Source organism: Lycium barbarum, chromosome 8 (genome assembly GCF_019175385.1).
Source record: "Lycium barbarum isolate Lr01 chromosome 8, ASM1917538v2, whole genome shotgun sequence".
Taxonomy (NCBI): Eukaryota; Viridiplantae; Streptophyta; class Magnoliopsida; order Solanales; family Solanaceae; genus Lycium; species Lycium barbarum.
This window is the reverse complement of record NC_083344.1, coordinates 125,969,184-125,996,431: the sequence shown is the minus strand read 5'-3', so window position 1 is coordinate 125,996,431 and position 27,248 is coordinate 125,969,184. Positions and strand designations below refer to the sequence as shown.

The following is a 27,248-nucleotide window of genomic DNA, read 5'->3' as shown; positions in this document are numbered from 1 at the left end:
AATTGCATGCATGCGTTGGTTCAATATTCAAACTTCAAATCTTATTAACACAAATTGCGAATGAGAGAAAAAATTCTAAGTTTCATCCAATTTTTAACACAAATTCTGAATTTCATCTAGTTTTTGCATTTTGTATTCCTCCTAAATTAGTCAAAAAATGGCAGATGTTCCAAAAATTAGAGTTTCTTTATTCTGGGACGGACAAATTATATTCGAGGAAAATAATCTGCGCTCTGATTCTCCCCCAAAATACCATGTTAAGTTTCCACTTGACTTAAAATTCTCAAAACTACTCCAAGCCTTATATAATAGACTACAGGTTAGTAGGAGTGATTTTGATTTAAATATAATTGGAAAATATCCAATGTCATTTACGCTGCAAAGTGTAACTAGTTAAAGACAGTGGTACATTCAAGACGATGGTTCTTTGACGGATTATTTGAAGGCGCCTTGTGATTATAAGGAATGCATAACTTTAAACGTCCTTAAAATGTACATAGAGAAGGTTCCCATTAATCGACTTGAATTCATGGCTAGGGCTCCTCGGGAAGTCCGAAATAGACCTCGTCAGGAAGCCCCGTCTAAAATTCAGGCCGAAGTCACATCAAGCGGAACCTACTTATGAACACAATTACCCTGACATGAGTACTTATGAAGGCATTTTGACAAGCCAAATGCCTTTGGATAGTTTAAGTCAGCAATTTGATGGGCAGTGATAAATATTCATCATCATCATCATCATTATTATTATGTATAGTGGCACTTGAATGCTATTAATGATGTCGATTATATTATTTAGGGGTTATACACCTGATATGGATCATATCGGACGGTCTCCTCAATCGGGATGGATGAACCAGGTTGGAACATCCTCAGCCTATCCAACTACTTAAAAAGATGGTCCTCCCTCAAGTTTCGGTGCAGTTGATTACTATCGATACGTCTATTTTTTTTTACATCAATAGTATTATTTGATGTGTAGTAGTTAAAATACTCTACTTTCTTATGTAGGGAGAATGTGGTGGTTGCACCAAATTATAGGCAAAGACCTGCTATGGATGGTCCGGATTATCCGAATTATATAGTGACATCATCGAGCGATAGTGAGGAAATACCTAATGCAGAGGAAAGTGACGATGAGCAAAGTGCGGATGAGGTTGAGGTTGGAACTAATCCTCAATATCAAGTAGAACTGTTGCAAGACATAATGAACAGTTAGGCACACCAGGAGGAACTGGATTCACAGCAACCATTTGAACAACAAGAGTCGACCCCGATTCAGTGGCATTCCAATGAGATCCCCTATCTTGATCATCTTCAAGATCGCCCAGATGCCTTTGTCTTTACTAGGAATGATGATCATATTCGGTGAAGTTTGTGGAAAGAGCCAGTGGGTCTTTTAAAACAAAAGGCTCATATTGAAAAAGGCATGATTTTTAGCTCGAAAAATCATTACAAAGGGTTGTTAAGATTTATTGCATCCAGAGGATGAGGGAGTTTAAAGTTGATGATTCCACACGAAAACTTTGGCGATTGGTCTGCAAGCGAAAATATCAAGGTTGCGAATGGATGCTCTATGGTAAGGAAACTGCTGAAAAGATGTGGACTATTTCAAAGTTCTACACGAAGCACACTTGTGATATGGGTGACCTCCCAGATGATCATTGCAATCTAGATACCAATATGATTGCTCGTGTGTTAGTTGGCGACATTGGAAAAAACCCAAGGTATCCCCTTCGCCTAAGTTTATTTTATTTTTGGTGTTAATATAATGTTCCTCGTTGCTATATGCTGATATTTCAACTTATTCAGGTTCCCTATTAAAGATTGTATTACAGCTGTCCTGAAAGTATATAGCAAAACTGTTAGTAAGAGGAAAGCGTATCTTGGGCGTAGGCGTGCACATAAGATAGCCTACGACAATTGGGAGGGCTCTTTCAAGAAGTTGCCAAGATACATGGCGGCTCTACAACACTTCAATCATGGTACTGTTGTTGAATGGAAGCTCAAATCGAAGCCTGGTGTGCCCGGTAATATTTTTAAGTTTGTGTTTTGGGCATTCAAACCATGCATTGATAGGTTTTCTCATTGTCGGCTTGTAATATCAATAGATGGAACACGTGTGTACAGGGTATACGACATAAAGCTGCTAATTGCAGTTGGAATGGATGCAAATGGAGCGACTGCAATGGATGCAAATGGAGCCATATTCCCTCTAGCTTTTGCAATTGCAGCTAATGAGAGTATTAGCACGTGGGGTATGTTTTTGGACTACTTAAGGCAACACGTTATTAAGGATCGCATGGGAATATATGTGATCTCAGACAGAAATGCTGGCATATTGCACAATATGTTCAATTTGCAGGGGTGGCAGCCACCATTTGCCTAACATCGTTATTGTTTAAGGCATTTGAAGGCAAACTTCCAAAAGGCATATCGAAGCCCAGCACTTTGCAATTGGATGTGGGCGGTTGTAACAGAGCATCAGGAGAAGAAGTTTAACCTGCAAATGGACATTATTAGGCGGGCGAATGAGGAAGCCTTCCACTGGTTGAATGCAATTGATAAAGACAAATAGACATTACACCAGGATGAAGGTAGGCGATGGGGTATGCTGACAACAAACAGCTCTGAGTCATTCAATGGCTTGTTGAAATCTGCACGGGGACTACCCGTCACTGCAATGGTGAGAATGACTTTTAAGCAGGTTGTGGAGCGGTTCGTCCATAGATCAAAAGAAGCCAAAGCACATGCAGCAGCAGGTCTAAGATGGATGTCAAAATCGTCACAACTGTTCGAGTACCACAAATATAAGGCTCAGGAACATGACCGGATGGAGTACAACTCTGCAGAGCGCATATTTGAACTCACAACAAGTGTGCACCAAGGTAAGGAGGTAACGTCCACACAATTTGTGAGATTCCAAGAACATGCACATGCGGCAAGTGGTAATCATATCACATGCCATGTTCTCATGCCTTCAAGTGTTTTATCGCAATGGGAAAGAACGCCTCCTCGTACATGGCTGAGGAATACATAGTTGAAAATTATGCAAGAACGTATGCTGGAAGGTTCTACCTACTTTGTAGTGAGAGTTATTGGCCACCAGATCCTTTTTCAATGGTTGCAAATAAAGCATTTATCCATAAATTCAAAAAGAAAGCATACTCCCGTATTCATAATGAAATGGATGTTCCACCGGGGAGATACACTTGAAAATGCTCATTTTGCAATTATGTTGGTCATGATAAGCGCAAGTGTCCCTTACGGCATGGTAGTCAAACTACATCTCGCGGTAGAAGTACCTCTCGTGGTGGAGGAAACTTTTGTGGTGGTAGATCTAGCAGTGGTGGCACATCTAGTGGTGGTGGCACATCTCGCGGTGGTGGCACATCTCGCGGTGGTGGCGGAAGATCAACTCAAGGGCATTAATTGATGAATGTTTTTTAAGTTTTTTTTCTTTCTTTGATGATTCTATTTTTAAAAAGTTTGGGTTTCTTATTAATGAACAAGTTTATGTATTTTCATATTGTTATAAATGATGCAATTTAATTATTTTGAGATTTGTATGCATGCTGCAATTTTGACTAAAAAATAGTAAACTTAAATCTAAACCCAAGTATTCGTAAAGAACTTAAAGCTAATGACATCAAGCCTTCAAACTAAAAATGGTGTTCGAGCACTTTTCAACCACTAAAATGGCAATTCGAAGATTTTCTTATCCTTGATGTATTGAGCCTACCTTATTAATCGCACAAAAATAAGTAGGGTTCTATAGAAAATATTGAAGTTTCGGGGTCTCGAAGCATGATTAATCTATGATCAAAGTACGTTAAAAAGTGTAATGAAAGAGGGGTTAACCAAAAGGGTAAAAATAAAATAAAATAAGGAACCCTTTAGCGCAGTATTTTACTGTGCTAAAGCACTTGACGGTGCCTGCTTTAGCGAAGTAAAATACTGCGCTAAAAGCAGTTTTGTAACCTTTTTTTTTTGTTGGGGTAGTTTGGTTCAAAAGGTTTTTTTTGGGTCATTTTGGTTCTGGACTCTTTTCTTACATTGACACCCCTTAGCTCTAGTTATTAGGTGGAAGAGGGTACTTGAGATGAGGGGATAGACAAAAAAGGAATGAATGTCACACAAAATGAGAAAAGTGGGAGTAGTAATTAACATAAACATCAATTATACTTGATTTAAATCGAGAAAACAATACTCCCTCCGTTTCAATTTATGTGAACCTGTTTTTTTTTATTTGTTTGTGTAAAAAAGAATGACCCATTTCTATATTTGTAAATAATTTATCTTGATGCAATGATTTATAACCACACAAAATATATGTGATTCATTTAGCACCATAAGTTTAGAAGTCTTTTCTTTTTTCTTAAACTCTGTGTTTAGTCAAATAGGGTTCAAATAAATTGAAACAGAGAAACTACAACATATGACAGTTTGGCCGAGTGGTCTAAGGCGCCAGATTTAGGCTCTGGTCCGAAAGGGCGTGGGTTCAAATCCCACAGCTGTCATTTTTTTTGGCTTTTTGTAAAACTTTTTTTCTACATTAGCTTACATATTGACCTGTTAATCTGTTATTGACGGCCTAAATTAAACTACTGAATAAGATACTCACTTCATGGGATAGGACTGAAAATAAATAATAGAAAGAAGAAAAAAAAACACATACAAAATTTGACAAGTTGTGGTAAGATTGCTAGAGAAATGTTATTGAGTTGGGTAAACTACACATGTTTGGACTTTGGAGGCTGGAGCATGACTAATAATTTTCGTTAACCTTGTTTAATTTTAACACAGCTCGTACGTTATTTCATTATTTCAATTGTCCAACTATTGAATTTCGATTAAAGAGGTTGTAATGAACCTCCATTCTTTGCCTTTATTCCCTATCGCCTACTTTGACATGAATTGTTTTGAGCCTAACAGGTGTGACCATACAAGTAGTAAAGCCTAGGTATCAATGGACTATAAAAACCAAAACAAATGTAGTACAATAATAAGTTTTATGCAAAATATGTGTTTTGAAACAAAGCGCCTAAAATTATCTTCCAATAAATGAAGTCTTCATGATTAACCTCAAATTAGTTTAATCCAACTGGTCCAAAGTACTTCCTCCGTCTCAAATTTATATTAGAAATATTTACCAATTTATAGGTCTTTTTTTAAAAAAATATAAACTTATGAAACAAGTTTTATATTTAAAGTTTTTAAAATCATGGTTTGAAACCATGAGATGAAATGCATGTCCAAACGTTGGTTTCATATCATGGTTTCAAACCGCAAGTCCAAACGCCTACTTAGTTTGTCCCAAAAAAATGATAATGTAAAATAAAATTATTTTAGGCCATAAGTTTCAAAAGTTTTTCAGCATTCTTAAACTCCGTGACTAGTTAAACTATATCGCATAAATTGAAACGGAAGAAGAGTATTATTTATTCTTAAATTGATTAGTAGAAAAATGGTGTCACATTAATTAAATACTAATTACTGGAGTAACTATTTATACTACTAGCAGTTATAAGCAAGGAGCTTCGAAGTGCAAAACCAGACCGATAATGTCGACTATTTACAGAACCAAACCGGTCCAGGGCCTTAGACTCCTGAACCGGGTTCTAACTATATCTCCGCCGTATATCCACCGGTCAAACCGTTCAATCGCCACCGTAGGTTTCGAAGAAGTCCGGTCTAAACCGGAAAAACCATACAATTTCACAGCTTTTATACTTCACGGCCTGTTAGGTTCCGGTCGAAATTGGCGATCCTTTTCTCGCTCTCTTGCTTCCTCCCTTTCTGCAGGTACTAATTAATTGTATTTCGATTAGTTTGTGCTAATTAGCTCCTGTATATTAATCAACTATGCCTCGATTTCAATCTAGTTATATTAGTTGCGGTTAGTTTTAATAGAATCTTCTAAATTTTATTTGTATTTCGATTAGTTTCATTCTGGTACTGCTAATTATTTTGTGCTAGTTAAGTCCTGTATAAATAAATTTGCTGAAGTATGGATTTCAAACTAGTTAAAATAGTTGTGGTTAGTTATAATTGAATCTTCTAAATGTATTTGTATTTCGATTAGTTTCGTTTCGGTACTGGTAGATAATTTTTGCTAATTATGTCCTGTATAAATAAATGCTGAACCAACACATTTTCATGAGTTTTACTCCCTAACTATCGATTGTTCCCTTTTCCTAAATGAAATATCACCATCTGTGTATTAAAACACACCAGATGTGACAGTTCAGGTAAGAAAAGGGAAAAACTTATAGTTGACCTAGTCAGCTTCGAGGTGTGTTTTAATAGTTGGGGTATGAAACTCACGAAAAAGTGATAGTTCAGTTAGGATAAGGGAACAACTAATAGTTGGGGTGTGAAACTCGCGAAAAAGTGATAGCTCCGGTGTTTTGACTATTAACTCTAAATAAATTGGCGGATCGAGTGTGTTAGCTACGGGTTCAAGGGAACCAGTAGCTTTTGCTCATACCCTGTATATGTATTTAATATATTCATTAAGTGTTTATAAATATTTGATTATGGACTCATTTGTTAGTGTATATTACTTGAAGTCCCTCCAAGAACCTATAAACTTTAAATCTTGGATACACATCTCTGTAAGGTCAAAAGTTTACAGCTCATATGCTTTTCTATGTGTGTTCATATTAGATGGCGTTAATTGGAGAATGGTAAATGTGGATTTGCGGAACCATGGGAAGTCAACTGAAATTGAAGGCTTCGTGCCGCCACATGATATGGAAAATGCTGCAAAAGATGTAGCTAATTTGGTTAATTCACAGGGTTGGGATTGGCCTGATGTTGTTATTGGGCATTCCATGGGTGGAAAGGTCGCATTGCAATATGTTGAGAGCTGTTCTCATGGGGCATACGGTCAATCAGCTCGATTGCCTAAACAGGTGCTTGCTCTTTCTTGCAATTGATTGAAAATGTTATTTCTAGATCCTATATTTGAAGTTCATTCTTGGATAGCTGATTGGATTCACAGTTATGAATTCGTGTGTTACATATTCTTGGTGAAATGGTAGTTCTATTTTGCACATATGTGATATTTTTGTTAAGATTTTCTTGGCAATATGCAAGTTATCCAGTTGCCTATCTAAGCAATGCTCTCATTCATTTAGTGCAATCTGCTTATAGGATGTTTAATTGAAGTTTTAGTTTATCCCTGATAGTACCAAGTAAGGAAAGAACCTTGTTTCTGGAGATATTTGAAAGAAGGAAAAAGTAAAAATAAAAGACGTATACTTTAGGCTCTCTTCCTCCTTTTGAATTCCCTTCCTCTCTATATGTATGTTGTTCCATCTTAGTTTTGCTTCTTCGATCTAGAATGGTTTCATAGGAACCTATTCTAACGATGAAAAAGCTACGATCAGATGGTAGCCCGTGTGCGGGTTACCTCTCCTGTGTGGTTTGCGAGCTATTGCACAGGAGCTGGGTTTACCCTGTGTGCACCCAAAGGGTAGCGGCTGCGGGTTCCCATGTCATCAAAAAAAAAAAAGTGCTGAACTTTTGCTGTAAGCTAGATCTACGTTGTGAAATGATGATTTAAATTTTAACGTTTTACTTGGAAAACCTTGTTATTTTGGAGTATCTACAAACTTATGAAATCAACATAAACATGGCATACACGGCATGAACTGTCTGAGCTTAGCTTGGCAGCCAAATCACAGTTCCAAATTTGGTTATGCAGCCACTTTCCATAAACTTATCCAATAGACTGGGAAATGTTGTGCAAAGATGTGTGCGGAGGCAGATGAAGCCTTTTGGCTATGGGTTCATCTGAACGCGTAATTATTTACATGGATTAATATGTAGTATATGTAAAAATCTATTAAAATTTCAACAAATATTTGATCTGAACCCATAATTATAAATGTACAATGAGTTCGGTACTAAAAATCTTAAAAGGTTGAATAAGTTTAAATCCTGGATCCGCCTCTACTCATCTGGGTAATTTCACGGAATATACATAGTTCGGGGAAAAAATCTGAGTAATTGACTGCTTATAACTGCATTTGATTGTTCCACTTGCATCATTCATTGCGGAACTCACATGCTAATTTATAGTTCACTCACCCGATGCAGAACAGCTCTGGGTATTGGATTCTGTCCCTGGAAAGGTGAACCCTGAAGATAGCGATGGAGAAGTAGAAAAAGTTATGAAGACACTGCAGAGCCTACCTTCACCAATCCCATCTCGAAAGTGAAATCTCTATTCCTTCCCATCACCTTTTTCTTAATATGTCATATGCAATATTCTTGTCGTGTCTATAGTAATTGTGCTCAAATATATATGTCATTGTGGTGTCCTCTAATTGGTACGATATTTTCTAATGAGCTTGTTTTCAATAATTTTTTGATGATTTAGCAAATTGTTTAGCTAATTATTAACGTTTGGTCTGTAACATAATAATTGGACATAGAAATCAGCAAGACTTGGAATGGGTGTAAAATCGCATATGTGTGGTTATTGCAGTAGTCTGACACTTCAAACTTTTGTGCTTTTTATACTATGTCGTTAATAATAACTTATGAGCTTGCCACGTGTCATGGTTAAGGCTAAATTAACTTCTTGGAAGTAGAAATTACCAAGTGCTATTTAGCATACTGTACTTGCACCTCATTTTGACGAGTCTAATCTTGCCTACCTGAATATTCGCTTATTAGTTTTTGCCAGTTGTATCCATGGTTTTGTATGTTGTTATCTCTGACATTAATGTTGCATTTCAGATGGCTGGTAGATCACATGTTGGAACTCGGGTTTTCAAAGGCATTATCACAATGGCTGGGCAGCAATCTTGAGAAATCAGGGGATAGCATGATGTGGACTTTTAATATCGAAGCTGCTATAGAGATGTTTAATTCTTACAGGTAATCCATATTCCATATCCGTTCTACTTCAAGAAATTCTAATGATTGTACTCTTGAAGGTTGTTTACTGAAAAAATGGAACTTTGTAGGGAGAGAGATTATTGGCCTTTGCTGGAGCACCCACCTAAAGGGACAGAGATAGCGATTGTGCGTGCTGAGAAAAGTGACAGATGGGATCCGGAGACTATTCAGAAACTTGAAAGCATTTGCTCCAATGGAATTGGTGAATCTGAAGGCAAGACGTCGTATCATCTCCTTCCCAACTCCGGTCATTGGGTTCATGTCGAAAATCCAAAGGGGCTTCTTGAAATTATAACTCCCAAATTAGCTTCTCTTGTTTAGCTAGTTTCGCTTCTGGTTTTTATGGATCCTAATTTATACATTCTTGGGACATCCACTTTCTTTTTTTCAGATTCATTCTCATGGATCTGTTTCATGCCAAGTGAAAGAGGACCATATGAGAATTCTGTGCTTGCATATCCTGATATCCCTCCGTGTTGTTTCCTGCTTTCAATAATTGAAAAGTGATGAACTCCCTAGTTGCAAGAATTTGCTTTCCATGTTTAATGACCACAATCTTTCCTCTACTCTAATTCCATGGCTGCATGAGTTTGCGTGTTTGAATTCGAGTATAACTAGAGTTAGATACAATATGGTATAATTTAGGAGACACCCTATCATCTCAGAAATGAGCTTAAATAAAGAAATGAGGATTCATATAGTTGATCCTAACTTATTTAAGACTGAGATATAGTTATTGTTGTTGTTGTTTTCAACTAAGAAACCTCGACATCTAAAGTTAGCCTAATATAACTACTTTTGACAAAAAGTGACTCTTTTGTCTTATTTTTTTAAGAATATCCAATTAAAGTATCTTTGGTTGAAGGGAAAAAGGAGAATAATCCTCCTATCTTTGGTTGAGTTTTTGATTTTGAGATTAATGATTACAGGACTAGTTATACCATAATTGTGATACTAATTTTATATCACACTAGTAAATATATCTGCGCTTCGCGCGGTTGAAATATATTTTCTTTTACAAATATTAAAAATTTAGCGGAAGAATAAGGAAAATTACAATAAAAACTATTGTAAATAAGTAAGAATAAACGTATAATTCCTACTATACCTACATTTAGTTTATAACATTATTTCTATCAAGGTAATGAATTTTTACAATATAAATGATCAAAAAGTAAAACTAAAATGGTAATAAGCATGAAGTTGTAAATTTACTGAAAAAGAAAGAAATAAATATGGAGTAAACGAAAAAGGAGAATAACACATATCATTCGTTTGTTAGACTCGAACCTCTCTCTTAGAACTTCAACAGTTCAACTTGATACAAAAATAAATAAAATTGAAATTTAAAAAGATTATATTAACCCCAAGGATAAATTAAAAAATAATCAAAATTACATGCCGATTACAAAACGAAAAATAAAAATAAAGGTATATTATAAAAATAGTACTACTCTAGTAATGACTAAAGCTACATTTTGTATTATCATTCATAAGAAAATAGCATTTTCACCCTTTGGATCATCGTTGGAGTCACAAAATTAGTACTTTGGCTAATAAAGAACGCTAAAAGAAAAAAAAGAAAAAAAAAAAAAGAGAAGAGAATAAAGCAGGGTACAGAGGAAAATCACAAAAAAAAAAAAAAAGACAAATAGATTACATTCACTAAACAACATGTTGTATTCTCATGATGATTAAGAGCACAAAGACATTGAATAGAACGTAAATGAGAAAGTTTTCATAAAATGCTGCAAATTTAATTATTATTCGAAAGAACATAACACATGTTTGTTAGCCTCGAACCTTTCTTAGGGACTTGATAAGGTTATTGATACTCTGTTGCCTTGTTAGTTGTTATATGTAATATTTAATTTACATCTACCTTTAATGTCATTGCTATCGTGGGTATTTTCCTACTGAAAGCCCAAACCAGAATAATCATATATCAAGTTGTTATGTTGAAAAGTTTAATTTTGGGATCAGCATGCTATCTAGATAAATTAGTTTACCTTAGAGCAGGAGAAAGTGAGAAACTCTCTAGTTTCAATATCATCCCCTGAAATGCTTCTTTCACCCTCAAACATTTAAAATTACATCTGATAACTTATGTAACCCTAAGATTAACGAAAAAAATATTCTCATAGTTTAAGCAATCATAGCTTGATTAACATTATGGTTGATGGTTTTGATATATGTTGTAGAAGTCCTAGACTTCTTAACTGAAACATGAGTGTTTCTTCAAACTAATCTTACCACAACCTCGCCAATTGTACGTATATTTCACTACCCAAAATCAATGGAGTAATTCAAACACAAGCACCTCTGCGAAAATACAATTGAATAAATTAATTTTTTATGTTGAGCATCTTTCTGTTAAAATATCTTAAAAAAACAAAGAAAGATTTTAAGAAAACAATGTTGAACGTGTTCATACAATAATTGCAGATCTCTTTGCCAAACGACGGTCTTCTTCATAACAAAAAATGATGACTAAGAAATATGCAAAAGAAGAAAAATATACAAGTAGAAATATATATAACAAAACCGTAAAGATGTTAATTTGACGATCGTTTTTACATACATTGTCAAGTAGCATTCATGAAATCCTTCTTGCTCTCCATTTTCTAATGAAATCGTTGTTACTGGGTCTAGACTCTTGAGAATTTTCTTGGATGCAATAGCTCAGACCCAACAATTTCACAAATTATAAAGCCTACCTCCATAACTTGCACAAACTCTTCATCTCCATGATCTCTACCAAACGTTTCAGGAATTTAATAGAATTAAAAGCTTTACGTTTTAATTAATATATGTCGTTTCTTTTCTTCGTACTTATCATTTTAGTTATGCATATTAGAAGTGCTGAGTCCGTTAGTATTTTTAATGCTGCCATTGCACTCTTTTCACGTAGTACATATCAATTAATTATGCATATTAGAAGTGTTGAGTTGGGTACTGTACTATTTTTAATTCTGCCATTACACTTTTCACGTAGAAAAGTACGTTACATTATAAGAGTGGCAAGCTCCTGTCATATTAAATTTAGTAAGTCTTTTCAGTTGTCCATTATTAAACACAATAACTAAGATATAATTAGAGGTTTTGATTTTATAATTTGAGAAAGGACCAAAAAAAGGAGAAAAAAGATAAATAGGAATGGAGGTCATAGAGAGGTGCCACATCACCTTGTCTATGCCTAGCTTTATATTATATATAAATTTGGCATAGATAACAACTAATTTCAAGATAAACATTAAAATGACAAAAATGCCTTTCTCTAGAGCTTGTTTCCCAAAGTTATTTAACAAAAGTCAAGGTTAAAATTAGACATAAAAAATATCCAAGTTTATCTAGTGTACAACCAATTACCAAACATATGTTTCATATCATATAGCGTATATCTAATTTCTAGTCCAATAAACTAATATGTACTTAAAAAAACATATTCATTAAATAATTCTATTATTATTATTATTATTATTATTATTATTATTATTATTATTATTATTATTATTTAATCTCGACACTACAATAATGGTATTACTTTTTTGCAAACCAAACGACCACTTTTTTTTTATGACATTGGAACCCACAGCCGCTACCCTTCGAGTGCGCACAGGGTAAACTCAGCTCCTGTGCAATAGCTCGCAGACCACACAGGAGAGATAACCCGCACTAGGCAAGCCCCGTGCGACGAGCTTGACCCAGAAGACAACTCTCCTGCTGTCGTAGGCAGGGGTTTTCGAACTAGAGACCTCTATTATGAAAGTCCCATGCCCAAACCAAACGCCTTCTAAGAGGTTGGAACTTAGTATTTGTTACTTTAATTTGTAAAATAATAGTCTGTGTGGTTTTTAGTCCTTGAATTAGTTTTCTCAGAAGTTTAGCATATTGATTACGCAACTCGAGCTTTAGATATTTAGGTCTGGAGTTAGAATTGACAGTCCCAAGCTTCAAATTTGTATGTCAGGAGAAATCCAAAGTTTGAGTTATCAAGCCCAACTTTATATTCTATGTCTATTTTTGAACTTCAATTTGCATGGAATCTAATTTCAAATATACATTTAGGTATGAAGTTAGCAATTACATTAAATATTGGCTTAATACCCAGATGGACCCTTAAACTTGGCATGTTTTGTAAGATAAGCATATAAACTTATAAGGTGACCAGATAGACACTTAAACTTACTCAAAGTGTATTTTTCAAGTTTTTCAGTTGTTTTGAAAACAAAAACTATATTTTTCAAACACTCACAATTTTCATGGCCAAACAAGCCCTAAATATATCACAATTTTTTTTTTTAAATGCAAAAATAAGGCAAACGCATATACATGAGACTATAAATGTGCACTTAAACCAATAAATACTCGCTAATCGCAATTTTGCAGCTTTCAATTAACTCGGTTTTTTTTTTACACTTGAATAATTAAAAAACAATAACTTTAACCAATAAAAATCCTTAAAAAAAGAAATTTCAAATTAAGAAATTTCTTTTTTTTAAGGATTTTCTTCTCGGCTTTACAGTTTTCTTAATTTGAAATTTCTTTTACACTTGAAATGCTGAACTTAGAAATTTCTTAATTTGAAATTTCTTTTTTTAAGGATTTTTATTGGTTAAAGTTATTGTTTTTTAATTATTCAAGTGTAAAAAAAAATCCGAGTTAATTGAAAGCTGCAAAATTGCGATTAGCGAGTATTTATTGGTTTAAGTGCACATTTATAGTCTCATGTATATGCGTTTGCCTTATTTTTGCATTTTAAAAAAAAATATTTTGTGATATATTTAGGGCTTGTTTGGCCATGAAAATTGTGAGTGTTTGAAAAATATAGTTTTTGTTTTCAAAACAACTGAAAAACTTGAAAAATACACTTTGAGTAAGTTTAAGTGTCTATCTGGTCACCTTATAAGTTTATATGCCTATCTTACAAAACATGCCAAGTTTAAGGGTCCATCTAGGTATTAAGCCTTAAATATTCCATCACGGTATAATTAACCATAATTTTTCTTTCCTTTCTACATCTTGATCTATGTTTCCATTGATTTATCATTCGATAGTTATAACTTCCGCAAAACACAAAGTTTATCTTACTCAACATTTGATATTACACCTTCAATGTTGTTGGACTCTATATAAAGTTCCTCAATGATGATGGCATTAGACAATGCAAAATGAACAAAGTTATTCATTTGAAGGCAGATCACCAACAAACAATCAAGAAGACAAAAAATGAAGAACGTCCGACATCATCTCCGGGGAGGTTTCCCAGCTCTTTCACTCTTGTTTTTCTCCGATGAAGCACCAACATTGGAACATTCAAGAAGGTGGAGAGATTTCAGGGTGAAGTCGGTCAATGTCTTCGAGATCAGACACTGTCTTTATTTAGTTTTGTTATTTCTGCTTTTATTTTATCCTTTTGTATATATCTTTATTTTAATAAAATAAAATCACTAAGTTCCACTTATTGGTAATTAAAGTAATTAAAAAAAAAAAAAACGAAAAAGAAGAAGAACTGGATGAGGCACAAATATTATTTTTGTATCAAGTCTGTCAATCCTGACTACAAGTTAAATATTTTGTAAAATAGGCTATAGGGTGCAATTCCTGCACTTCATTAAAAAAAAGCATTCAGAGTCCAAAATAAAGAAGAGGCCCATTTACGGTATTCTAATTCTTTCTTGAAACCCTAGCTATATAAACAAACCCACACACATTAACACTCTTCTTCAATATCAGCTACTTGCGACACCACCACAGCTACAGCTAGGGTTTATTCAAGCTTCAGTAGCAGCAAATCAACCGAAGCCATGGTAATTCTTAATATCTGTTTTATTACTGTGTAACTTAATTAATATGAAAAGTGAAGTTTTTGTTTTCTGAAATTACATTTACTTTGAGTATCTGTTGAAATGTACTTGCAATGTTATAATTCTTCGGCCTAGATTTGTATGGACGGATTTAGATTAGGTAAATTTATACTAAGAGTGTATTAGTAATGCTGCGATTAGTTATGCTTATCATTTTTTATCGACTGTTTGATTTGTTGTATTAAATAGTATGAATAGGGTGTATTAGAATATGAATAATATCGGTATTGTTAGTGCCATGGTTTACTATGTATAAGGATTGTACTCCCTCCGTACCAATTTATGTGGCACCATTTGACTAGGCACGGAGTTTAAGAAAGAAAAGTAAGACTATTGAAATATGTGGTCTAAAACAAGCCTTTGTGTAGATGTTACTCATTTCATAAAGTTAAATTGTTTCTATATATAAAAAGTTGACATTCTTTTTAGGACAAACTAAAAAGGGAAGTGTGCTGCATAAATTGGGACGTAGGGAGTATTGAATAGGGTGTTTAGTTATGCATAGGTTGAGATCATTACCAAACATGGGGTTAAATAGTACCAGAGCTAATACTAGTATTATTTTCTCTAATACCTTCTACCAAACGACTCCTAATAGTCATAAGTTTGGTGGAATGTATGGGTCTTGAACATGTCTATAGTTTTGTATTTTTTTCTTTATTTTTTTTATTAGTCAAGTTTATGTGATGGGTTTTGTTGGATTGATAGTCGAAGAGAAAGACCAGAGAGCCCAAGGAAGAGACAGTTACCCTTGGACCAGCTACCAGGGAAGGTGAATTGGTTTTTGGTGTTGCTCACATTTTCGCATCTTTCAATGACACTTTCATTGTGAGTTCTTGATTTTTTCATCTATACTTGTTTTGTTTTTGTAAACGAACCTATAAAATTGCTTATCTTGTACTGAATTTCTTACTTGTATGTTAATTGTAGCATGTGACTGATTTGTCTGGACGTGAAACAATGGTTCGAATTACTGGTATGTACTCTGCAATGTGGGAGTGGTTGCATTTGTGTAGTATCTTTTGTTCTGGATTTCATAGTTAATGGGTTATTTAAAAGCTTAATTTCACCAGACAAATGAATTTAACAGCCACATAGTTCGAAGCTACATTTCTTACTTCAAAATTTTCCTTTAGAACATATATGACCTTTTTACATCAACAATAACTATGCCTTAGTCCCAAGCAAGTTGCAGTTGGCTATATGAATCCTCAATGGCCATGTTGCTTCATTGAAACTCAATCTTATGCTAATGTTATACACAATTGAAACAAAAGAGGTTCTTTAGATAATCTATTGACGTATAAATCTCTGAAAGGCTAAACAACTCCTAGAAAAGCACATGGCGTAAAAAAAGTGTTATCATGAAAAAATGTATTCACAACTAATAGGTAGAATATGTATGAATTTTCTAGCTTTTCAAATTCAATTGATAAGCACATTGTACTCAGCTTATTTGTTTAGTATGTACCATTATTTATTTTCGTTAATTGGGAAACCAGTTTGGAGGACTCTTGGTCTCTCTTTTTCATTTAGACTTGTTCTACTTTACAGGTGGAATGAAGGTGAAGGCTGACAGAGATGAATCTTCTCCTTATGCTGCTATGCTTGCAGCACAAGATGTTTCTGTACGATGCAAGGTCAGACATATATTGCTCAGCCTGTTTTCTCAGTTTTTCTTTCATCATTATGATATATTAATTCACCAGGCAAATACATGCCTCGTTTTAAGCCACTAGTAAATTTTAAAAAAAACTATGATTCGAATCCATTTACTTATTATTTCAACAGTAGATGAAATGTGAAAGATTAAGCTTTGTCAGATGGTCTACTTATACGGGTGCGCAATTATGATCAAATGCATGTTTCTTGGTGGGCATAGTAGGTCCCAGCTTTCAGTTTTTTGTGGAGATGCTTCACTTACCCTGAACTCTGTTCTTTTCTGTTGTATTTTTTAAAATAGCTCTTCCCGTTAAAAAAGTGAAATATTTGCCTTTTAGAAGGTTGTATTTGGGCTTACAACAACAACAACAACATACCCAGTGTAGGATTACAGGCAAGAATAATGTATGTTGTCAAGGTCATAGGTGATACTGGTTATATAAAATTGTCTCATGTCTCTCAGAACATTATTCTACTCGTACTTGTTATTGATATTGATATTGTTGTGTGTTGACCACGTCTAAGCATGATCCAAATGTAATGCCAAGTTGAATCTCCAATGTAGAGGGAAAATCCAATTATGTGACTAAAATATGTCACATCAGATTTGACATGAAGATTTCAATATCATTTCTAGCCGCCTTTTACTGTTCTATAAAGTGGGCACTGTAAGTTGGTGTTGTAGTGAGACATGGATCAGGGTTTTTTTGTGTGTATGAATAGCTTGGAAGTCAAATTTGCAACTCACTTTTGTTAATTGACAGGAGCTTGGAATTAATGCTCTTCACATTAAGCTTCGGGCTACAGGAGGAAACAAAACTAAGACTCCTGGTCCTGGTGCTCAGTCTGCTCTTAGAGCCCTTGCTCGTTCTGGAATGAAAATTGGACGCATAGGTAAGTTTTAATTGTTGAATAGTTCATCATCATCTGTCTGGTCTAATTCCTTTGGGATTCCTTTGTATTTACAGTGTATATTGATCTTTAGTTTAGCATCATAAATCTGAAACCTGCTGAAAGTACTTCTTGCTTTATGTTTTCAGAGGATGTTACTCCTATTCCCACTGACAGTACTCGCAGAAAGGGTGGTAGAAGAGGAAGGAGGCTGTGAATTCTTCTCAGTAACAAACTTGCTGCCTGGCAGAATATTTTGGTTAAGGATGCAACTTTGATTTTGTTTTACATCTTAGATTTGAGCATTTTGTAGACCGAGTACAAGTTATTCTGACTTACGATCATTTGGAGTTTTTGCAACATTGTGAGATGGAAAATATTTCGTGGAGTTGGATTAGTAATTTGTCTTTGCTGTTATGTTCGTCTCACCAGACGGTGACAACTTTTTGGTTGCTGCTTCCTGCTTCCTTAGTAATATTGTTTTTCATTACACATTTCCATCAACATTATAGTAACAGCAAATCCAAAGAAGTGTGGATAATTTAAAACATATTAGAAATATTGAATATAGCAGCTGAAAATGATAGTATTATTTATTGGTAACTTGTCATTTGTTTCGTCCTGATATTGGAGACACTAGTTATATTAGCATCGAGAACCCACTTAAGTTCAAGGCAAATGCAATGAAAAATAGCGTACTAGCGTGAGATTCTTCAAAACAGAGAAATCATTATGCCTGATACGACTATAAATGTGTGATGTGAGCTACGAGTTCTCTGTTTTAGGCAATTTATATTGATAGAGCTAAAATCTGATCAAAATAGCACAGTGATGAATACTCTCTGCGGCATATACTATACTGTATATGCTACCTATGTTGATTATTGCTAGGACGCTTCAATAATGTGAGGTGTGTGTGGATCCACTAACATTTTTGGAGAGTATGAGCAACATAGTTAAACAAAATGCTAGATGAATTAAAATATTACATATGTTAATGACCACCAAAAATGGTAACAAAGTTTAAACTGAAATTCTCAGGTCCTAATTGAACTTGAAGAACTACCAACATGTATTCGAGCGGAAACTTGTAGAATTTAGACTCCCATTGCTTTAATTTTTCTTTCATTATACCTCGAAGAATGACTTATTTGTGGATGATACTCATGATAGTGTGATATATGGACATTGTAACTGCCGTCTGCACTCCAAAAACAGACGGAGAGCTTCACAGGATTCGTTCTCTCAAAGTACATTTTACTGCTTAAATATCTGCTCTTTGTAATACATCTTTGTTGTACATGAGTCGTTAGTATCCCAATTTTTGGAAACATGGTTGAGGTTAGTGTTAGTGTCAGAACAATGAATATCATCACTATGTACCAACTTTAATTTCTCACAATGTTGGCAAGGTGCTATCTAATTATTGCCCAAGTTCAACCAAAAAAAAAAAAAACATTCGTAGGCCTGCAAGTAGTGAAAGAGGATAGTTTTAATTGCTGGTTGTATGGTTATCCACACCTAAGCTTTTCTTCTGTTGCTTCTTCAGTTGTTTTAGGAACACAAGGAATAGGTAATTTTCACTTGAATAACAATACAGTGCAAACATTTTCCAAACTCGGGATGATGGGGTATCTAGTTTAACTTATCACGAACTAAGTCCAGTATTTAAGCAGAGAAGGATATTAGGAGTAGGCCTATCATCCCGAGTTTCGAAGGTTGTGATTGACTCGATAGGTTGGCACCGAACAGATTGCTCGGTCATAAAAGATAATTATTGCAGTAAGAATATTTATTCCATTCTTAATACAAGAAGATATTTGATCTATATATTTGGGATTAAAGAAAATAACAGAACCGTGGAACAATATTATTAAAAAAATTGCATCATTCATGAATTGCCGCAAGTTAAATTTCTATACTATGCTGCCTTTTGGACAGAACATAATGAGGTAAGAATATCATGACTATTTTCTTTTCCTAAATTGTTCTGCTCTGCCAAATGTTCTAGTGCAGCTTAGCATCAGCCATGCTCCAGGCATTTAGAGTCTCAATTTTGATTGCCTCCTTGCCGTTGTTGAAGGCAAATAAATGTGCTTTATTAAATATCGCTAATGTCGGATAACCTCTCGATGTAATGCATGTTTTTCCTCCAGCACCAAAACTTTCAACTATAGAGTTATCAATCTGCAAATATAACGAAATTGTCAATACAAACAAAATATGTAAAATAAGTTAACAAATAATATGAGAGAATTCAATTCAACACATATTTGATGAAAAAAAGAAAGAAAGAAGAAAGAGAGAGATCTTACCAAACTCCTAAGCGACAATTTCTTGTCTGCTAAATCTACATCCACATATCCAGCAAATGATGGTTTGTACATAGTTGTTTCATTCTTAAGTGTTGACCTGGTGGCACCAATTGAAACAAACAAACAAATAAATCAATCGAGCTGAATAGTGATTATTTTCAGTTGCTTGACACAAAAAAAAAGTTTTTAACAGTTAATATTGGATTTTTTTTTATATTTTTTTTTGGTATTTTGAACGATGTTTAAAATAAATGAACATACCTTGAGGCATCAGAGCACATGAGAACTTTGTATTTATCTTGTGCCTTGAAAACTCTGAAGAAAACCGGTGTGTATTCTTCCAATTTTTCAGAAGCCAAAGTTAACAGCCCAAATGGACCAAGTCCACCCTTGACCGTTGAACTCTTAATAGCGCATACGTCTTGCGCATAAAGATCAGCCCAACTGTGATCAAATGGCTCTGCCTTGTCCAAGCTTGCGAATGAGAAAACCACTTCAACATCAGCCTGCAATTTTTGTGAATGACCCAATTCAGACTTAATTTGTTTTTCCATGTCTCGGATAAGTAAAAACTGAAAAAAAGAGAGAAAAAAAAAAATGAAGTCCAAACCTGTGCAGCTGTGATTCCTTTTATTTCAACCTTTTCTCCCATGTTCAACTTGCGATTGCTTAATTGGACCTTTTTCTCTCTTAGAGTTTCTAATTCTTCTATGGGCCATTGAACCAAGCTCTTTCCACTAGGATCAAGCCATAGTTTACGTGGGATATGGTGGACTCCGGCCCATCCTTTCCTGACATCGTCATCAACAGTATCAGATTCATTAGCCCAACCCAACATAATTCTTCGGTTCTTTCCACTGTCAAAGAATGACTTGGATGCATAATAATTACCATAGTCAAGTCTCAATCCCTTCCAACCATCAATAGAAGTGTTATCCGGAATGTACCTATCTTTTTTGGTGTCATAGGTACCAACCGTGTAGTACTCAAACCTCGTAACATCAAGACTAACTTTAAGAACATGCTTAATGTTTTTACCATTGTATGATGCGTCCAAACCATTTGTATTTTTTAGTGACACTGGAAAAAAATCAGGACATTCCCAATTTCCAGTTTTGGTGGCTGAGTGAAGTGGGTGTTTAGCTTTGGTCCATTTCATGAAGTCCCTACTTCTGTACAATATTGCCTTACCCCTATGATTCCTCACACTACCAACTAAAATTCTCCAATGACCATCTCGGCCCATCCAAGCTGTTGTTGGGTCACGAAATTGGGTTTTGTTGATGCTCATGTCAGCAACGATTAATGGATTGTTATCGGGCTTGATCCACTTACGAAGGTATGGATCAGACATGTTAGCGGGTATTGCATAGTTTTGGACTTGGGTCTTATTAGCATCCATGATTCCCGTGTAGAGGATAACGGGCTTGTTACCGGGCAAGATTGTGGCTGACCCGGACCATGTACCATACTTGTCGAATACTTTGGATGGGTAGATAGCGGGCTCAAGTGGGATCCAATTAATCAAGTCTGTTGAGACTGAATGGGCCCAAACAATATTGCCCCATACTGCTCCTTTTGGGTTGTACTGGTAGAATAGATGGTATACTCCATTGTAATACAGTGGGCCTGTTTAGAACAAAAACGATAAAGAGAAAAAGGTAATAAGTAAGTAAAATTTCGTTATGGCTTGTATATTAGCAACAAATAAAAATTGTATTTTAAAGGAACTTCTGACTCACCATTTGGATCTGTTGTTTGTTTGAAGCATCAGGAATAAACCATGAAAAGAAAAGGAAACAATTGAGATGATTAGTGAAACATAATTAAATGCAATTGAGATATAGCTATAGCAAGAAATTAAAACTTATTGTATAATGTTAAAATCAAAACCTAAGGTGAACATATATAAACAAATAGTACATGATCATCCAGCTAAATACATATCCAGATGGAGGATTAATGCACATATTTTGAAGTTCTGATGGATGTGCTTTCACAGTCATTGAGAAAATATAGAAATCTAGGAAATGCAAAAACATTAGTGATCTTTTTCTAGTTCAACATAGAAATCTACCCTATTTTTCTTGAAAGTTTCTGAAGGGAACCAACTCATGCAAGCCCCACCGGCCACAACCCTCCCTCCAAGAAAAAGACAAATTAAGAAATAAGTAAATTATATTTTAGAAAAATCATACATCTTTGGTCTAGATCCTGCATTTATATTAAGAAAAACACTTAATATGTACAGTCAAACCTCTCTATAACACTATTTTACTATAATGACTAATTCTTTTTGGAACCGATATTTCTATTACTTTATATTATATGTTCTTTATAATAACATTTTCACAATAATTAGAGGCGGAGCTAGCCTTGATTCAGAGCTTGTGGCTTTAGGATTCTAATTTGTTTACTTGGTTTTAAATTAACAATATATACATATTCAATTAATTTTACAAGATAAATACAAGATTTGGACCAATAAAGACCAAAGTTATTGAATTCGGCCGAACCGCGAGTTTATGCTAGCTCCACCCCTTACTATTAAGATAAAAGATGTTACTATAGAGTGATTTGACTAGATAATTAATTTATCTAAAACACAATAAGTAAAAAAAAAATTTGTAATTCAGGATCCATTAAGGGGTCGTTTGGTGCATGGTATAAGCTGCGATATCCCAGCACTAATTTTTTGTATCATGTTTGGTAGAAGGTACAAACTTATCTTGGGATAAATTTATACCTTGTACCAAACAAGGTATAAAATGCATCCCATCGCAAGAGATGGGATATTCCCTCTTATCCCATTTATACTGGGATTATTTTATACCATCTTTTTGTACCAAACAAGGTATAAAATGCATCCCATCACAAGAGATGGGATATCCCCTCTTATCCCATTTATACTGGGATTATTTTATACCATCTTTTAGATGGTATAAAATAATCCCAATAGATGGGATAAATTAGTCCCAGGATTATAATCCCGGAATAATTTTGACTACCTACCAAACGATTAATGTCTTAATTGGCCGGTAAGTCAAAGAGAAAACTCAAATAAAGACAAAGGATGACCAGAGATTTGCTAACCGATGTGCCAAAAGAGGCGAAGACTTACCTACAACTACAAGTTGCCATTGTTGTCCAGACTCCAGAGTCATTTGGACTTTTATTTATTCCTCAAATATATAGAAAAACAAAAGGGTTGTTTTCTGGTTCTTTTTTCTATTTCTGATAGTAACAACTAACAAGAAGGATTATATTATTGTATTATTATTACTATTATTATTATTATTATTATTTTATACAATGGATTTGTCATGAAAACAAACGAAATCTGAACGATGGAGTCATTTATGGTAAAAATTTCCTTTTCAGCTTTACGTCATGATATGTTTGGCTCTCTATATTTTCACGTACTTTTGGGCTTTCTTAGCTTCTGTATCACTTCACATCCACATATTTTATATGTATAATATTGTGTGATTGGTTCAGATTCTTCCACCAACCCACGTCCCCACCTAGTTGGGGTTTCGGGTTAGGGGTGGGGGTAGAGTTGACTATATTATACTATATTATATTATCCACTCTATTTTTTCAATTATATATATTCAATTTACAAAAAATATCAACATGACACATGCATTAAGTCCATTTTCTCACGCTAGGCTATAGTTGACCACATGTTAGCTGTCTCTAGAAACATATAGTAGATCTTTCTAACTAAAATATATGAGTTAAAATTTTATGAATTAAGCAGACGGAAGTAGAACATGTTTAAATAGTTAATCATTTATATAAGGAAATCCGAAGCAAGTTTTTATGATACAATTATGCAGTAGTAATTGTTAACTTGATAGAAAAGGATATAATTGAGCGGCTAGCACGGTTTAAAATTTACTAATAATGTAAACAATATTTATAATGTCACTGTATATAACGTATAGTCCTGTTAATATTGTACATATAATCATGTCATCTCATCGATATCTCCATGAATGATAGTATTGGTTTGCCATAGGATAAAACAGGCCATTTTCATGACCCAAAAAAAAAGGTCATTTCTTTCCTACTTTGAGATAAGATCACATGTGAAACCTTTTACTCATCAAAATCTTATAGAAGGAATTAACTAATTAAATATTCCATTTGTGGTTTGAGAAAAAAAAGGCATAGATGACAATCTTTTGTATTCAATGCAGAAATATATAATTCACTTTGATTTGCTAGCTTTTCAATAAGTCAAATACGAGACACAAATCCATTTATTCGTCGTTGAATGACATGATTTTCTTATTCCAGCACACTATTATCTGGTCATGTCCTATATTAAAATTTCAAACAAAAACAATTTCTATTATTTATAGAAGTAAAAAATAACAGGGTGTCTCTTCGTTTGACTATTGAGTTGATGTGAACAACCAACAAGATAATAACATAAATATTTTCAAATATTCACTTCTTGAATTTATGCATCTATCGAACGGCAACATTTATTTATTAATTATTGATATGTGATTCTACTCGTCATGGGCAACATGTAGTTTCATTAACTCAAAAGCGGTCAGAGTATTATTATAGCAAATTAAAGTAACTGAACATTTCCAGTCAACTTAAGCAATCAGGCAATTAAGAAAATTTTTGAATACTAAAACAAAATCTGGTTATACAAAGATGCGAAATGCTAAAATAGGCTGTTAATAATATTATTGAATAACGAAAATCTGGTTATACATAGATGCGAATAGCCAAAGTTCAGCTGAAAGAGGGAAAAAAAAATTACACTTAAAAAAAAAAAAAAATTGAAAACCCCAGGGGGTTGTTTTGTATTAATCCAAAGTAAAGATGTTCCAAAAAAAAAAAAAAAAGACAATATTACTCATATTTGCCGAAAACAAGAATTTTTTTTCTTCTAAAGTCTCATCTCATTAACAGAAAGCAATTAACTTAATTCCTACTATAGGCCAAAAAATGCATGAGAGTAAAAACAAATCATAAAACACCACAAACACATACGTACGTTGTACATATGTAGATACTTTCAAAGCCAAGAAGAAGCCACACACATAGGCAGAGTTTGAGTTCTGTATAATATTTAGTAAATATTTTAATATAAATATGGAGTTTGAATTAAAAGAGCCGAGCCGTATGTAACCTTCTACCTCCGCCCATGGCTATAGATTCAACGGAACTCACAAATTCCTACTCGAACCTTATTATGTTCATATAATTTTATGAAAAACAAATATGCATAGGGTTTAACACATCTTTCAAAAATCTTTATTTCTTCAATTCAAAACTTATAATGTCTAAATCTTAAATGGAGAGAGAAACAAAGATATGAAAACGTACCGTTGATCCAATTTTTAGGTGGTTGAAAATGGTAACCAGTTCTGTGAACATTCTTCACATTAACAGAGCTGGTAGATTGCAAGTGCATATAAACTTTGTGAGAAGCATCAACAAGTACTCCATTGTTGAAAAAGAAACACAACAAAAGAATTGGCAAAGCCCAAAGAGAAGAAGTTTTTCTTAAAATCTCCATCTTTAATCCGTTTTTCTGTTAGAGAGAGAGAGAGAAGATTGTGAAGCAGAAAGAAAAGGGTGTGATGAGTATTTATAGATAAAAAGAACTCAAAGATGAATGGATAAATATGCAGAGACTGTTTACATTTCAAAGATTTTTGGTGTTGAACAAAAGTGCATAAGAGTAAACGTTGAATAAATAAATGTTTAATAAACGAAAATTCGTTGATCGTTCTTTTTTAAGTATTAAAATTAAATTTTAATCCTTCTTTCCCGTCACTTTCCTCCTTCAGTTTACCGTTTTTTCTCCCACATGGCTTTTGCTATTTGTTACGTACCTTTCTATGTGTGTATGCATGTTGACTTGGACTTTTAAAGTTTTCTTTTCTTTTTTCCCCCATAAACATGTTATTGTCATTGGATCAAGGGATGTTACATTTAATTTATGGATTTTTAGATTTTTTTTCCCTCAACCGAACTTTTAGATCACCAATAAATGTCCCGGTTTTTCTTTCGTGCACTCCCTTTGTTTTCATTTAGTTGTCAGGGTAGGGTTCTATAATTCTGCTGAATGTATTTTATTTAGGAGATTATTTCAAGAATAATTAATACTTCTTTCCTAATAGTCTAAAATGACAAGGATTTGTAGTATACATAACAACTAAATAGAAATGGAGTATAATTTTTTTCATTACGTTAGAAGGGGAAATGAGAATGAGGTAAAGGGAATCGGTATATGAAAAATATTCACCGATATTACTAGACTATAAGACTCCATGGTGATGTTCCATTCTTGTTTTACATGACCAATTTAATTTTCAGTTCAATTGGATATATGTTGTCCCTTGGGGGACAAAAAATCAATTGTTGTATGTCGCAATTCTTCAACAACGTAACTGAACTTTTCTACAACCATATATAATAGTCCTGTCGTCTTATGTAATGTAAGTTCTATCTTTGTTATTTTATTGGCTAGAAATACATAAAATGATAACTAATTTAACATTTAAAGAGTAATATTACGAGATCGAATTGAGTATCATCCTAATTCCGCAGACTCCACAAGAGTATTATTTAGTTGGATGTCCTCTTGTCCAAATAACTCCAGAAACAAGGAAACGTAAGAGACTTACCCTAATAAGTAAATAGTAATTTTTGGTCAAGAAAACGAAGGAAATTCGAAAAATCAAAACAACAAATCCCACGAGATATTTGACGGTTGAACAACTCTATAGAAAATTCAAGAGCACAAACAGCATAGTTATTTAGACTACATAACTATGAATTTTCGTATTTTAATTTCTCCGTAATAGAAACCACTTTCGTGTGCTGTTTTTTTTATTGTTAAATATTGCAGTGTGAAATTTCGATAGGTTTTCTTTCTTGATTTGTCAAAACAATTTGATTATTAGAAAGCAATTCAAAAATGAGAACTTGGAGAGTCAAAAGTCAGAGGGGATAGAGTAGAAGGGACAAACTAAGATTGGGCTTGATTTTGTCAACCCTTTTTTCATTTTTCGCCCATAACCATCATGGATGGACCCGTGGCTATATTTAGCCTCTAGTTTTTTTTTCCCTTCAAATTGGCTACCTCAGTGATTTTTATTTTCTTAGTTTTGTCGCGGGAGGATGTGTTGACCTTATTTTTGGGGTTTAATCATTTAGTATCTAAAATGCACTGGCTGGATTAATCAAGGTTCACGCAATAGGTAAGCCTATTAGGGAGGTTTTAGCGCTCTTTACTAGAGGAGACTTCCCTCTCGGAGCTCAAATTCGAGATTTCCGATTAAGAGTGAAGGAAGCGGAATGAGTTGATGGTTGATCTGGTGCTGATACAGTTTATCGTACGGATTTAGCAAAATTTAATAGCGTTAGCCCAAACTTTGTATATGTGTTAAAAAATCCACTAGATATGTATATATATATATATATATATATATATATATATATATGTATATATAATGAGTTAACGGTTGATCTGGTGCCGATACAGTTTATCGTACGGATTTAGCAAAATTCAATAGCGTTAGCCCAAACTTTGTATATGTGTTAAAAAATCCAATATATATAT

General features: G+C 34.0%; 3 protein-coding genes and 1 non-coding gene across 4 annotated transcripts; 3 read left to right on the top strand and 1 right to left on the bottom strand.

Moving 5' to 3' along the window:
- Positions 1-4,440: 4,440 nt before the first annotated feature.
- TRNAL-UAG (transfer RNA leucine (anticodon UAG)) lies at positions 4,441-4,520 on the top strand. Its single transcript has one exon. It is a non-coding gene; the product is annotated as a tRNA-Leu (tRNA).
- A 1,002-nt stretch (positions 4,521-5,522) lies between these two features.
- LOC132607195 (uncharacterized) lies at positions 5,523-9,479 on the top strand. The gene is made up of 5 exons (XM_060321053.1): positions 5,523-5,805; positions 6,670-6,917; positions 8,112-8,224; positions 8,752-8,892; positions 8,982-9,479. Exons 1-5 carry the CDS (start codon positions 5,565-5,567, stop codon positions 9,232-9,234), a joined length of 996 nt encoding a protein of 331 aa, XP_060177036.1. The 5' UTR covers positions 5,523-5,564; the 3' UTR covers positions 9,235-9,479.
- Positions 9,480-14,565: 5,086 nt separating this feature from the next.
- LOC132607194 (small ribosomal subunit protein uS11y-like) lies at positions 14,566-17,785 on the top strand. Its single transcript, XM_060321052.1, has 6 exons — positions 14,566-14,723; positions 15,489-15,608; positions 15,711-15,756; positions 16,335-16,420; positions 17,207-17,336; positions 17,483-17,785. Exons 1-6 carry the CDS (start codon positions 14,721-14,723, stop codon positions 17,548-17,550), a joined length of 453 nt encoding a protein of 150 aa, XP_060177035.1. The 5' UTR covers positions 14,566-14,720; the 3' UTR covers positions 17,551-17,785.
- Positions 17,786-19,182: 1,397 nt separating this feature from the next.
- Positions 19,183-25,310, bottom strand: LOC132607193 (beta-fructofuranosidase, insoluble isoenzyme 1-like). The gene is made up of 6 exons (XM_060321051.1): positions 25,004-25,310; positions 21,391-21,399; positions 20,259-21,277; positions 19,910-20,154; positions 19,649-19,745; positions 19,183-19,520 (listed from the first exon to the last, which is right to left on the bottom strand). Exons 1-6 carry the CDS (start codon positions 25,194-25,196, stop codon positions 19,341-19,343), a joined length of 1,743 nt encoding a protein of 580 aa, XP_060177034.1. The 5' UTR covers positions 25,197-25,310; the 3' UTR covers positions 19,183-19,340.
- Positions 25,311-27,248: the final 1,938 nt, after the last annotated feature.

What these genes read in the sequence shown, in the direction of transcription:
- LOC132607193 (XM_060321051.1), bottom strand. Translation starts at nt 25,196, where the DNA reads ATGGAGATTTTAAGAAAAACTTCTTCTCTTTGGGCTTTGCCAATTCTT. An exon ending in ATGTGCTCTGATGCCTCAAG is followed by an intron (nt 19,746 to 19,909) that starts GTATGTTCATTT and finishes TGGTGCCACCAG; the next exon opens with GTCAACACTTAAGAATGAAA. An exon ending in AATTGTCGCTTAGGAGTTTG is followed by an intron (nt 19,521 to 19,648) that starts GTAAGATCTCTC and finishes TTATATTTGCAG; the next exon opens with ATTGATAACTCTATAGTTGA.
- LOC132607195 (XM_060321053.1), top strand. Translation starts at nt 5,565, where the DNA reads ATGTCGACTATTTACAGAACCAAACCGGTCCAGGGCCTTAGACTCCTG. An exon ending in TGCTTCCTCCCTTTCTGCAG is followed by an intron (nt 5,806 to 6,669) that starts GTACTAATTAAT and finishes TGTTCATATTAG; the next exon opens with ATGGCGTTAATTGGAGAATG. An exon ending in TCACCAATCCCATCTCGAAA is followed by an intron (nt 8,225 to 8,751) that starts GTGAAATCTCTA and finishes GTTGCATTTCAG; the next exon opens with ATGGCTGGTAGATCACATGT.
- LOC132607194 (XM_060321052.1), top strand. An exon ending in AACAATGGTTCGAATTACTG is followed by an intron (nt 15,757 to 16,334) that starts GTATGTACTCTG and finishes TCTACTTTACAG; the next exon opens with GTGGAATGAAGGTGAAGGCT. An exon ending in ATGTTTCTGTACGATGCAAG is followed by an intron (nt 16,421 to 17,206) that starts GTCAGACATATA and finishes GTTAATTGACAG; the next exon opens with GAGCTTGGAATTAATGCTCT.